At 34.7% G+C, this 14,521-nt stretch overlaps 1 protein-coding gene and 1 pseudogene across 5 annotated transcripts in view; one reads left to right on the top strand and one right to left on the bottom strand.

Annotated features, from left to right (window-relative positions):
- PDS5A (PDS5 cohesin associated factor A) overlaps window positions 1–14,521 on the bottom strand; it is a 127,337-nt gene that overhangs the window by 50,496 nt on the left and 62,320 nt on the right. For all 5 annotated transcript variants that reach the window (XM_060012671.1, XM_060012674.1, XM_060012673.1 and 2 more), the window contains exons 9-16: window positions 13,153–13,268; window positions 10,897–10,991; window positions 9,846–9,991; window positions 6,750–6,901; window positions 5,273–5,386; window positions 3,215–3,296; window positions 1,954–2,002; window positions 1,583–1,722 (exon numbers count right to left, since the gene is read on the bottom strand). In XM_060012671.1, coding sequence (XP_059868654.1) covers window positions 1,583–1,722; window positions 1,954–2,002; window positions 3,215–3,296; window positions 5,273–5,386; window positions 6,750–6,901; window positions 9,846–9,991; window positions 10,897–10,991; window positions 13,153–13,268 — 894 coding nt within the window. The remainder of the gene's footprint in view (window positions 1–1,582; window positions 1,723–1,953; window positions 2,003–3,214; window positions 3,297–5,272; window positions 5,387–6,749; window positions 6,902–9,845; window positions 9,992–10,896; window positions 10,992–13,152; window positions 13,269–14,521) is intronic.
- LOC132425475 (metallothionein-1E pseudogene) lies at window positions 13,329–14,175 on the top strand (annotated as a pseudogene).

Genomic DNA, 14,521 nt, shown 5'->3' with positions numbered 1-14,521 from the left:
TGATGAAATGTATAGAAAGAGCACTATTGAGGGTCTGTGAGATCTGGACTCTACTTGCAGCACAGCCACTATAACCAGCTGTGAAACACTGGATGAGAAACTTCATCTCTTTAAAATTCAATCCCTACCTGTAAAATGAAGTGGTTAAACCAATTCTCTCTGCATTTTTTTCAAGCTATTTCATTCTATGATCAATTATATTAGTAGATGCCCGGCAGAATACAGTATTCTGGAACTAGAATTCTAAATGCCGAAGAAGTAAATGAAACCTTTAAATGTTCTCAGCAAACCATCCTGTTCAGAAGTGCAAAGAGTGAAGTATTCTGGGCACCTGGCACAAGCACATCCCTAGGCCCAGTGGAAGAGTCCACTGCTTCCTTCCCTAAACTGGCTTCCTCCCACCTGTTCCTGATTACGCCTTTTTTTTTTTTTTTTTTTTTTGCAGTACGCGGGCGTCTCACTGTTGTGGCCTCTTCCGTTGCGAAGCACAGGCTCCGGACGCACAGGCTCAGCGGCCATGGCTCACGGGCCCAGCCGCTCCGCGGCACGTGGGATCTTCCCGGACCGGGGCACAAACCGTGTCCCCTGCATCGGCAGGCGGACTCTCAACCACTGTGCCACCAGGGAAACCCGACTCCTCTTTTAAGATCCACTTAGAGACCCTATATCCCTACTAGACTGAAAAAAATACATACTCCACGTTCCCAGATGACTTTGTATATACATCTATTATAGTCCTTATCCCTTATCACATATTTAAATAATTATCTTTCTAGAACAAAGTTAGACATAAATAACTGAAATGATTTTCTTTCTCTTATTCATCTCTGTAAGCCTGGTCGCAAGCACAGTGTTTGTCATATATGTGTAATACTATAGAAATGCAATTTATTTAAATCCTAAAGGGCAGTGTAGGGCCATGTATCTATATCTATATAGGATATCTGTATCTATCTCGTTTTAATAATCCTGTGAGGTTGTTAACATGTAGAGATGAGAAAAATGAGTCTCAAAAATACTGAACTTACTAAAGGTCTCACTGGTAGTAAATGGTAAATATGAAATTAAACAGAAACGGTCTCATAAAATGCTAAATAAATGAATGGATGAATTTTTCCTTCCTGATATTGTCAACAATTGGTTTTCTCTATAAAATAAAGAGTCTAAGAATAGAATGAAGACAAAAGCCTAAATAGGAATTACTTTATCTATAAATGCGTATATGCCAATGTAACTATTGTTGATTTACCTACTAATACATGGGAGAAGAAAATACACACACAACACACAAAAGCATTTAATTTACCTAATGAATGTCTACTAAATACAAAGCATTTTATCTTGCTCAATTCCTAGGATCAATCTCCCTGGCTTAGTTCTCTAGTGTTTTTCCTGGAATTTGGCTGACGAGTGGTAAGTAAAGAGAACTAAATTGACCACAGATATACTCCTAGGTAATTCAGAGCTCACAGTATTGTTAAACTCACACAAATAAAATAATCTATGTAAAGAAGGCTTTAATGAAATGTAAGTTTCTATAAGCAAAGCTAGGAGAACAAATATAAAAGTATAATTTACTAACCACACAAACATCTGCCTGTTTGCACGAACAGGTTGGACTGATTAACAACTCCAACTGAGACCGCAGTTTTTCATCATCACCAAGGACTTGGTTAAATTTCTTCACAAAATCTTGTGCTTTCCCAGGGTCAGGCAAATTCTCTATAAAATTCAAAGAGAATCAATACTACAAAAGAAAAACCACTAAACTAAAAGCAAGCTGTCTTAAAAAATACTGCTGAGGCATCAAAAGATAATCAGTCAATCTGGCTCTTAGAAATAAAATTAGTAAGAAAAGGATTACTTTTTCTTACTTAGTATTAAATTGATAGTCCCCCTGGGTAAATTATTTGATGTCTACTATATACCTACGGAGTGAATAAACATACTCACTTGCTATGGTCATCAGTTTTCCAAACATGGCAGAACAGTTAGCCTCAGACTGAAATTTAAAACAAAAACAAAAGCTGTCACATGTGCTACCAAATTTTGGTAAGAAAAATATACTCAGTATTGTACATTTTTTTAAGTTAAAAAAAAATCCATCACAATATACCCACTAGCAAATGGCTTACCATATCTACACCCTATGTTGATGACAAAGAACTATGAAGTACCCACAACTATTAAGTTAGCACAAATAGAATGAAAGGAGATGCCAGCAGGAAGTTATTTAAAAATTTTTAAGAGTATATAGCTTTCATAGGAAAGTTATCTTGCCAGGAGACTGAACAGAGAAGATAATGAAAACAATTATCATATCAAAATTACTGTGAAACCATACACCAAAGAAAATTAAATAAAAATGTGGAGAGCAGAAAAATTTTCTTTCTGAATAGAGTTCTATCAGCTATTTTGTGGCCCATTACTTAATATATCACCTCCCCTCCTACTGCCCTTTCCTCCATTACAACAAGAGTATTATTTTATTATTGAATCTGCATGGTCCCATGAACCACCCGCTTTTGTTAAAGTTTTGTTGGATCACGGTCATACCCATTCATTTGTATCTCTGACTGTTTCTGCACCACAAAGGCAGAGTTAAGCAGTCATGGAGACTGTATGGCTGGCAAAGCCTAAATTTTTACTATCTGGTCATTTACAAAAAAAAGTTCGACAACCCTTGCTTGGGCCACTGAGGGGTCTCTGTGTATGGTTCCCTGGTTAAGAACACCTATTCTAGCAAATATGTTTAGAAATATATTAAGAGATTATTCAAATTTCTTTTATCCACCTTCCAGAAAATGTTGGGCAGTATTTCTTTGTTAATTTGACTTTGGCATATTCAAAGGATTGATACCTGATTTGATACTGACTCTATAATAAAGGACCAAATCACAGAGCAAAAAACATTTATGACTTCTAATTTTATATTAAGGTTTAATTCTAATGATTTGATAATTGATAAACTATAACTTCTTAGTGTCTAAATACTTGATAAGTTGGAAAACACCATTTCTTTGCTCATGCTGGAAAATAAAATTTTGTTATATTCATGTGAAATGCAAATTTAGCTTGGATAACCACAGAAATTGTTTAACTGACATGTGGAAAACAAAACACGTGAAATACTTTTTGCTTGCTTCATTATATATGACTATAGAAAAATGAACAATGACTAAAACTGAATTTAAATAAAACACCATGAACCTACCGTAGGCTGCTTGTGCAAATCCAATAGTTCTCGTACATGACTTCTAAGCATGTTCTGACACTTCCACATTTCATTGAGAGCCCTGTAAATAGTTAAAAATATGAAAAAAAATACATAATAAAACAATACTGGTAACTACTCAACCTTACTACTTCTCTTACACCATTCTTCTACATCTACCTAAAATTTTAAGCACCAGAAAATTTACTTATTAGGATTAACAGTTTAGTTTAAATTACTTAATATAAGGCTTCTTATGAGAGAAAATATTTGAGAAGTTTCTAAGGATGAACAGGATCATGCCAGGTAAACTGAAGGAACTGAGACAGTCTAAGCAGAGGAAGCCAGAATGTTCTGCTACAAAGAGAGATAAAATGTCATCAAAGCCCATGGCACATACAGGAAAGTGAAAAAAAATTTATAGGCTTGGAGCACAGAATGTGATTGGGGGAGCATAAGGAAGCTGGAACATACAATAGAAAAGGATCAGATCATGAAGGCCTTTTTATGCCAGGCTAAGGGGGTACGCATGAAGCAGTGTAGACTATTTCAAAAAATGAATTTCTTAGAAATGATGTGGATTCAAAATGCTAAATTAAACTGAGTTTCTTTATTCTAGACTCTTTTCTCTCCACGAAAGCAGATTTTCTTCTCTCACAAACCCACTCTGTAATTTCCGGTGCCCAAAAGACCTCTGGGAAGTTAGTCTATCTCTGAGTACTCTTTGTCAAATATTTTGAAATATAAACAGAGATCAAGACCTTAGGCCGGGGTTTACTACCTACAGTGAACATTATAAACCACTTTCAAATCCTTTTTTAAAATGATGGCTAATGTCTCCTAATAGGATGCACCAAGGATACATTACTCTGTGGACTTTCTGCTGAAAATGCATAATCTTGATCCAATGATGAGGAAACACTGGGTGAATCCCAACTGAGAGAACATTCTACAAAATAACTGGCCTAGGCAATACTCTTCTGGAAAATGTCAAAGTCATAAAAGACAAAGACAGACTGAGGAATGGTTCCAAATTAAAAAAGACTAGAGACATGATAATTAAACATGCAATGTGTAATCCTAGAAAGGGAAAAAAACATCCAAAAAGGACATTATTTGACAATTGAAGAAATCTGAATACACACTGGATTAGACAATATTTTAAAATGTTAAATCTCCTGATTTTCATAAAGGCACTCTAGTTATATAAAAGAGTATCCTTGTTCTTAGGGAATACACACTGAAGTATTAGAGGTGAAGGGATCCAATGTCTGCAAATTACTATCAATGGATCAGAAGAAAATACATATATAAAGTATGTGCAAATGGCAAATGATAAAAAGCAAATGGTCAAAAATTATGAATCTGGCTAAAGAGTATATCACGAAGCTTTGTTTTATTCTCACAACTTTTCTGTAAATTTGAAATTATAAGAAATTAAAGGCAATATATATATATATGTAAATGGAACAGCTGAGGTTCTTATTCAGAAAAATCAGAATTCTCAATGACAGGAGTTATTTCGTTTTTTAAAAGCTTTATTAAAGTGGAATGTCCACACATCCTAGGTAGCCTGGGATAGTTAAAGTTTATGCCAGTTGTCTGAACAAAATTATTACTAGTGCCTCCTTTCAATCTCAAAAATATCTCAGTTTGGACAATCAATCACATGGTTATTCTACATAGAAGTGATCTGGACACGCTCTCCTGACAAAGAACCAGTTCTTAGCTCTTAGGCTTAGTATGGTAAAGCTCCAGTAGTATGATTCAGATCTCAGCCAACAGGTGACCAAAAGATAATTTTGACACGGGGACTTCTTTGAATCCCTGAAACCATATTACTGGCTCAGTTGCCAAATATGCCTATGCATATAGGAATATTTTTGCTTTTAACTTAACTGGACTTATATAATAAAAATTTCCTCTATAAATACTTATCTGAGGTTCTTGATTCAACCAGAAGAAGCAACAACCCTATCAACAACAATTAATTAAATAAGATGAAGTAATTTTATAAAATCTTCAAGAAATACTCCAATCATTTAAAAAGTAACTCACTTGACAGCATTTGGATCCAAACTAGCATATAAATAATACAAGCATTTCATTCTCTCTTCTGTTTCCAGGTTGTGGGGGACAAGATACTGAGCAAAGATTTTCTCTACCAACAGTCTACGAGGCAAACAAACAAAAAACCCAAATAACAAAATTATTCTATTTGTTAGACGCCACAGCCATTTCATATTTTATCCACCTCATGCAAAGATATCACACCAATGATGAAACTTATCTGTGAAAATACAATGGAAAAGATCAGTATGTGATCAATGCTTTTCCTTGCAAGTATGGCTATTTTAAAATTTAGAGCTACTGTTGCTATTTGTGACTTTATGTTTTATCAGTATGAAACATTTGTCCTAAAAGGGTTATATATTATTCCTAAGCACAGGGTGCTAGGCTGTTCTACCTGTTTTCTTCATCAGTCTGGAGCTACAGCAAATTACTTAACATTACACATAAAGCTATGATCTCAAGAATAATTAATTCTCCAAAAAAAAAAATTTCCTTTGATTATTTTGGCTCCTTTCCCATGTTGTCACATTTAGTAAAATCAGGGGGCTCTTTCTTCATCTTCCTGAAAATTCAGCTTTTCTTATGCACATCTGTCTCCTTTCCACATTCTAAATTCCTCACCAATATTAAAATATCCTTCTTGCTAAGCTTATAATTATTATGCAACATCACTGGAATAAGAAAATTTAAGGGCTCTTCATTAGTCAATGAAATACATAATCGATCATGTCAAAGTAGTCAGTCTAACTCAATAAAACACTGCAAAGTATTTTGCAAAAACCGAAATCATTACTATAATCCAACAGAGAATTGTAAGTAATATTCAGAAAATGAAAACAATATAAGTTCTCATCTCAAGAGAAGAATTTCCTAACCATGCACGGGGACGAATGTTAAAGACATTGTGGTGATCATTAGGCAATATATACAAATATAGAATCATTATGTCATACACTTGAAATTTAATGTAATTCTGTATGTCACTTATACTTCAATAAAAAAATACAGTAATACCTCTATTGGTACTTACAGTGTTGTAAAAAGGAAAAAATAACTAACAGTTATTAAATAGTGCTACTCTGCCAGGCAGTAAGCTAGGGGTCATTACATTCATTATTTTATTTAATCCATAAGACAATTCTGTAAGAAAGGCTTATTATTACTCCTTTTTAGATAAAATCAAGTACACAGAAGTTAAATCAGCTGTGCATGGGCACAGATCTAATAACGGGCAGAATGAATATTTGGTCTCTGGTCTGAGTCCAAATCTCATGCATATTTCACTATTATTATGCTAACTCACAGTCTTGGCTGGAATCTTATTTAAACACGGTATGTCTAAATATGTAGAAAGTGGTTTCTAAACTTAGAGAAACTAATTATTATGAAAAAATTAAACAGAAATATTTAAAAATTAAAAGCACTTTTATATTCAACCATTTTACCAACAAATTAGACTCACTTGTCATCGATGCTATTCTGATAATATATATGCAAAAGTTTGTCCTTTATCCAGCTGACTTTCTCTGCAGCTTCCTTTCCTGCTTCACCATGAAGACAGTATTTCTTATAAAGCTGAGCCAGACCCATCATAGCTTCTTTTCTTACTCGCCACTAGAAAGTATAAAGTTTATTGGATAAGCTAGATACCAAACTTTAGTATACAAATCTGCAAAAATTACCATTTCTTCACTAGGTTGCACAATGAGATTTATGTGTGCATAGATTAGCACAATATTAATTTTCAAAAAAGGCAGACAAATCACTTAACCAACAATTTTGATTATGTTCCTATTTAGAAATCATCCAGTGCAAATACTGCTAAATCACCTACCAATTTTTTATTTCCCTCAAAGCCAAGCAATAGTAAATCTTACAAAGATTTCATTAGATTCTGTCTAAAAAAAATTTGGCCAAGTTTTAGAAGTGATTAAAAAATAAAAGAGAAAGCGTATAATTCACTCTGCAAACAAAAGCCCTATCGTCTGGAATGTTTTGTCCTAGTTACATCCCTTTTGATATTAACTCAGAATAATAAGAGCAAAATTTAGTATCAAGATTTTAGAATTACAAAGTTGGAAAGCACCTTAGTGATCATCTTAAGTGAACTTCCTTACGTGGATTAAAAGGGCAAATTATTTACCTAGTCACATCCTAGTCCGTGAAAGATTCTTTGGGACTTAAAGAGATTGGAATGGTTTATGAGGAGGAAAGAAAGGTGGTGAGAGGAGAGTGGACAGAAAAGTAGACTATAAAAATCTAGAGTTAGAACAACAGTACGATGTAATAATAATCACAAGTTATTTGTCTCAATAACAAATCAGAGGCTACTTATCTTTGGCTTATTTTTTAAAAAATATATTTATTTATTTTGTGGCTGCATTAGGTCTTCCTTGCTGCACGCGGGCTTTCCCTAGTTGTGGCAAGCGGGGGCTATTCTTGGTTGTGGTGCGTGGGCTCAGTAGTTGTGGCTCGCAGGCTCTAGAGCGCAGGCTCAATAGGTGTGGCGCACATGCTTAGCTGCTCCGCGGCATGTGGGATCTTCCCAGACCAGGGCTCGAACCCATGTCCCCTGCATTGGCAGGCAGATTCTCAACCACTGTGGCACCAGGGGAGTCCCATCTTTGGCTTGTTTAAGTTAATACTTTCTTATAATTTTTTAGTATAATTTTCTCATTTGTATGCTATTTGGTAGATGAAATGAAATTCTGTTCCCATATAACAGGTAACAGATGTCTTTTGACATGTCTAACATGAAACAAAAGAATGTAAGCCGTGAAATCAAAGATTGAAGTCCTGTCCCCACATTTTATAGAAAACAAAATTCAGAAAGGCTATACTCAAGGTCATTTAATTCATTACACCAAAAACCAGTTCCTAAGATGTACAGTAGGTGTTATTTGAACTATTAGACCATATCATACAGTCTCAGTTAGCAAGAATCATTTATTCAACTCTTCCTGAAACTATAAACAAACACTGACAGGAGTAGGAGTGAACTGTTTCTAAAAGGAGGAAGTAACACAAACGGCAATACCTGAAATCTGGTTTGGGAGTAGGAGGCAGGGGAGAGGGGGTAGTTAACAACTAACCAGTAGGGAGTGTCATTTCATTTAAATTAAAGCCAAGGGGAAAAAACTCTCAGAGTTAGAATTACTGACACAGTTGAACAAGTTAGACGGTGTCTACTTTATGTATCTGTTTCCTACGACTATTTCAAAAGAACTTAAGGAATGCATCTTGCTCCTAAGTGTCTATCGACAGATGAATGGATAAAGAAGATGTGGCACATATATACAATGGAATATTACTCAGCCATAAAAAGAAATGAAATTGAGTTATTTGTAGTGAGGTGGATGGACCTAGAGTCTGTCCTACAGAGTGAAGTAAGTCAGAAAGAGAAAAACAAATACCGTATGCTAGCACATTATATATGGAATCTAAAAAAAAAACAAAAAAGGTTCTGAAGAACCTAGGGGCAGGACAGGAATAAAGACACAGAGAATGGACTTGAGGACACAGGGAGGGGGAAGGGTAAGCTGGGACGAAGTGAGAGACTGGCATGGACATATATACGCTACCAAATGTAAAACAGAGAGCTAGTGGGAAGCAGCCGCACGGCACAGAGAGATCAGCTCAGTGCTTTGTCTCCACCTAGAGGGGTGGGATAGGGAGGGTGGTGGGGAGACGCAAGACGGAGGTGATATGGGGATATATGTATATATATAGCTGATTCACTTTGTTACACAGCAGAAACTAACACAACAATGTAAAGCAATTATACGCCAATAAAGATGTTAAAAAAAAAAGAATGCATCTTGCTATATCTCTATAGCAAGATACTGCTTTTCTACCCTGAAATTATAGCTAAATTACATTGGTTTCAAGAGGGTAGCAGATTTTCAACTATGCTTCAAATAAAATACCACACTGCAAAGGCAACCTTTGTTGAAGATGTTAATAAGTAACACATTTAATCAGCCTGCCTTGCCTGTGTATCTCTTACTCATGGTTGACACTTTCTTAGCAACTGCTACTACTGTTCTTAGTACTGCTTTTCTTTATCAACCCACGTTTTTAACTGCATCCACATGGAGGAAATTACACAAAAAGAATAGTAACTAAACATCATTTCGGCCCTTAGCTTAGCACAGCAATATGGAAACACCACTTTCACAGAAAGTACGATATTCTAAGACAGTTACTTTTGAAGATGCTAACTATAAAAGAAATAAATACTGGTGATCAATCACTATCCTTCTGAAACTCATCATGTAATTGTAAAGGTAAAATAAAACTTTGATTTAGCTGCTCTTTTTGTAAAGGTAGGCTAAAAAACCCATGCCTAAGATCTGAAAAGCTACAGAATCCAATGTATTCATTTGTAAAGATAATTAAAAGATACACAGGAAACATACAAATTATTAGCTTTTTATTTGGTATTGTATTAGTTTGACTTTCACACAGAAAAACTTTAAATAGAAAATAATTTCTATTGTATTTTGCTAACAATGTAAACACAGTAAATTATAAAAGAATAAAATTCCTCAGATTTTACCCGTTTGTCCAGTGTTCTTTCTCTTACAAAGCCAAGTAGCTGATCATTTACTAAGGCAAGGTCTCTTTTGGCAGCTGTTATTATAGTAACAATGACATCATGACGAATAGCTTCTTCTGGATCATGTGATCTAACTTTCAAGTATTCTGAAATAGGAGAAAAAATTAAGCTAAATGTTAGCTATAACATTCACTATGTTCAGAATGACAAAAAAAACCCTAATGCTTTTAAGTTTATGTCCATACTGGAACAATGATTGTAAAATGTGGCATAAATTAAAATTATTTAATTTTTCAGGTGGCAATACCCTACATAATAACAAAATAAACTATACCACACTATTTATTACTGTAAAGTCACATCTTAATAAAACATTTTATATCAACTATTCTGGAAAAGCCAAATCGGCACCTGAAATCAAATCAGCACCTGATTTAATACAGTTTAGAATTTAAGTTAACGATACATATTAAAAGACTTAAAATATAGTAAAAATGCTTATAGCAAGTTTGCTGATAGGTATATATCTTCACATTACGCAACATAAAATAACATTCTGTGACCTCTAAAAAAAATCCTAAATAACTACGATACAAATAAAGTTATTTCCTCTTTTTTGGTAAACAATATTTTGATAGCAGTTATTTATTTGTTACAACCAAGTAAGTAGGTTTAAATGCTCTACTTCAAGTGAAAAATGAGAAATTCTAGTCTACTTCAGAAGAAATCATTTTCCCACCTATTATTAGATATGTTACTATATTTAATTATCACACAGATATAATGATTTGTGCCCAAACCCAGAGTCATAAGGAAGAGTCTACTTCCTCAAACTATGATTTCCAGAAAATTCCAAAGGATTACAATGTGAAGATTTCAAATGTAATTTTACTGTATAAACGTGAAATCCCTTACTAGTAGTCCATGACTGATAGAGACCTGAAAGAGTGCCAGAGTGAAACCTATTCAGAAACCGAAGTTAAAGTCAAAAGCCACAACTAAAATATATTTGTGTGATTACTCTCATACTTCAATAAACCAGCTACCTTACCTGTGAGATCCTTTGCTAAATCTGGGTGATTCATTAAACAGTGACTCGCAAATTTCACACTTTCTAATCTCACAGGAACGTGAATGTCATTGAATCTACATAGAAAAAGATTGCTAATATTAGTTGTAAGGCAAAATAACTATTTTCAAATAAGGTATATCAACGTTACGTAAATACCTATAAACAACAAGTTACTGATTATAAGATGTGTTGGTTTATTAAAATGACAGTTAACTTGTACTGAAGGAAGAATATAAAGTAAAAAGATACATAATTTCACAAGAATATTTTTTACAACAGGATTTTTTCACCATGCTAAAACAAAAACGGTATAAACACATCCCCCAACCCAAACTACCTTCACTGGAGAACCAAAAATTGGAGCTTAAAATTATGCTACAAAACAAAAAATAAATATTCAAAATGCACAAAATCTATTTGAAAGAAGTTAATAGGAGGAAAATACTAGAGGAATGTGAGGTAGAAAGCAAATCATATATGAGGCAGACCCAGAAATTCAAAGGTAAGTACATAAAATACATGTGCCATATTGCCTCATAGCAAAAAAGTTTCATATGGCTGGGACCAACCTGTAACTGCTATTTTAGGTCTAATATATTTTAAGAACTTAATAATATGAAACTCAGTATGTCAATTCAGAACTGCATATAATAAGGATAAGCTGAGAAACTCTCAAGTTTTAAATTTATTGGGCAATTTAAAAACATATTAATTATGAATAATGTGATTTTTTTACCCCTTAATCTCCCTTACCCATTTGTTTCCTCTCCCAACCCTCTTCCCCTCTGGCAACCACCTGTTTGCTCTCCTTATCTATGACTCTGTTTCTGTTTTGTTATGTTCGGTCATTTGTTTTGTTTTTTAAATTCCATATGTAAATGAAATCACACAGTATTTGTCTTTCTCTGTTTGACTTATTACATTTAGCATAATACTCTCTAGATCCGTCCATGTTATCCCAAATTGCAAAATTTCATTCTTTTTTTATGGATGAGTAAAATTCCATTGTTCATGTATATACCACATCTACTTTATCCATTCATCTACTGACTGGGTACTTGGGTTGCTTCCATATCTTGGCTGTTATAAATAATGCCACAATGAACATAGAGCTAGTGCATGTATCTTTTCTGATTAGTGTTTTTATTTTCTTCAGATAAATAATAGTTCTATTTTTATTTTTCATCATTATTTTTTTTTGGCCACACTGTGTGGCTTGTGGGATTTTAGTTCCCTGACCAGGGATTGAACCTGGGCCCTTGGCAGTGAGAGCATGAACCCTAACCACTGACTGCCAGAGAATTCCCAATAGTTCTATTTTTAAATGTTTGAGGAACCTCCATACTATTTCACATAGTGGCTGTACCAATTTACATTGCCACCAACAGTACACAGTTCTTTTCTCCACATTCTTGCCAACACTTGTTATTTGTTGTCTTTTTGGTAACAGTCTTCCTGACAGGTGTGAGGTGATATCTCACTGTGGTTTCGATTTGCATTTCCCTGATGATTAGTGATGTTGAGCATCTTTTCATGTGTCTGTTGACATCTGTACGTCTTCTATGGAAAAATGTGTATTCAGATCCTCTGCCCATTTTTAAATCAGGTTGACTTATGTATGAGTTCTTTGTATATTTTAGATATTAACCCCTTATCACATATATCATTTGCAAATATCTTCTCCCATTCAGCAGGTGGCCTTTTCATTTTGTTGATAGTTTTCTTTGCTGTGCAAAAGCTTTTTCGTTTGATGTAGTCCCATGTGTTTATTTTTGCTTTTGTTTCCCTTGCCTGAGGAGACACATCCAAAAGCATACTACTAAAACCAGTAAGTGTGTACTGTCTATGTTTTTTTCTAGAAGTTTAACACCTAGAAAACTTCTAGAAAAAAACACATAGTACATACTAGCATGTTTTGGACCATGATGTCTTCAGTCTCATGACTTATTTAAAAAATTTAAGACTCTGAACATTCTCAGATGTGAATTATTTATTCTAATGACATTATTTTAGCACACACAAAAAAGATTAAAACCTGTTATGTGGGTAAATAAGACAAAGCTTTCTTCATAAAGAATTTGTCTTACAATTTATTCTCCAATAAAGACAGCAACACAGGTACTAAAGACACAAACACATATCAAAGTTTTGATATGTGTGGTTTTAATCAAGTGCGCCACATTCACTAGCCTCCAAAATATAAAAGTTAGAATCCACAGAATTATGTTCTCTTACCGTCCAAGAAAACACTGCCACAGAGGACGATTCTGTGTTGCCAAATCGGAATCTTTAGAACCAAACAATTTAGCTAAAAGTCGAACAACAGCTAATCGCTCTTCTCCATCATTGCTCTAAGGGAAAAAAGAAAATAAATAAACCCTGAGGTTTATTCATCAGATTACAAAAAAATAACATGAAACATTTCTGAGAAGCTACAATTTCATTATTTCTGCTTAAAATGATAAGAACTTTAAAATATCATGTTCTCTCATTTACTGTGCAGAAGTTGACTTGATTCCATGTTAGATCATCAGGTTCTTTGCTCTTATTTCATACACTCCCAACTGTTAATATATGCCTACTTCACTGCTTGTTTGCAATCTGTACAGATGCTGTAGAAACATGAAGATAATCATTCAATTCTAACATTCCGTAAGAGTCCTAGAAAAAATTCTATAAAGGGAAGAGCTACAAATAATTCCTGCCCTAATCCTATAATTTGATCTCCAACATAAACCCATATCAATTAAGGTTTTGATACATGAAGTTTTAATCAAGGTTCCCCTGCTGACTGGAGCACATGATACTGAATAATGTCATGATTCAGGAAAACTCATTTTAATAGAAGAGCATGAATCTTAAGAGTACCTAAAAGGTCAGGTGAACTGAACACTACCAAAAATCAAAACTTGATGCCCCCCACCGGACCAGTGAACCGGCTTCGTCCCGTGCTTTGGACCTTGGGCCTCACTTCTCCTCCAGATGGACCCCAAGTGCTCCTGCCCCACTGGCGGCTCCTGCAGCTGCACTGGCTCCTGCACCTGCAAAGCCTGCACATGCACCTCCTGCAAGAAGAGCTGCTGCTCCTGCTGCCCCGTGGGCTGCGCCAAGTGTGCCCAGGGCTGCGTCTGCAAAGGGGCCTCGGACAAGTGAAGCTGCTGTGCCTGGTGTCGCGGAGAGCCTGCCCCGGGTGTCAAGAGAGCAACCAGGACAAACCTGCATTTTACCGTTTTTCACACAACTGGACCTGACGCTACATTCTTTTTTCTATGAAATATGTGAGTTGTAATAAAAGTTGTTGACTTAAACCAAAACAAAACTTAAAGTTATTTTTTGATAGAGGCCTATTTTCTTATCCTGAATCAATATACTCTATAAAAAGTGTTCTAGTTTTCACTAGTGATGTCACGTCTTAATATAAATTAAGTTATTCTGAAACCATATGGTGCATGAAACTTTTTAAAAGTCACATATTCACTAGGAAAATAAAAGCAATAATGAAAAGCAGTTGCTAATTTGTAAAGTGTTCAAATATAATGTGTCTAAAGCAATACCAGCAAGTCAATAAAAAAAATATTTATGGGGAAAGGCAGTAAGTGAAAAA

The sequence above is a fragment of the Delphinus delphis genome, chromosome 5 (genome assembly GCF_949987515.2).
Source record: "Delphinus delphis chromosome 5, mDelDel1.2, whole genome shotgun sequence".
Lineage (NCBI taxonomy): Eukaryota > Metazoa > Chordata > Mammalia > Artiodactyla > Delphinidae > Delphinus > Delphinus delphis.
This window is presented reverse-complemented; position numbering and strand designations above follow the sequence as displayed.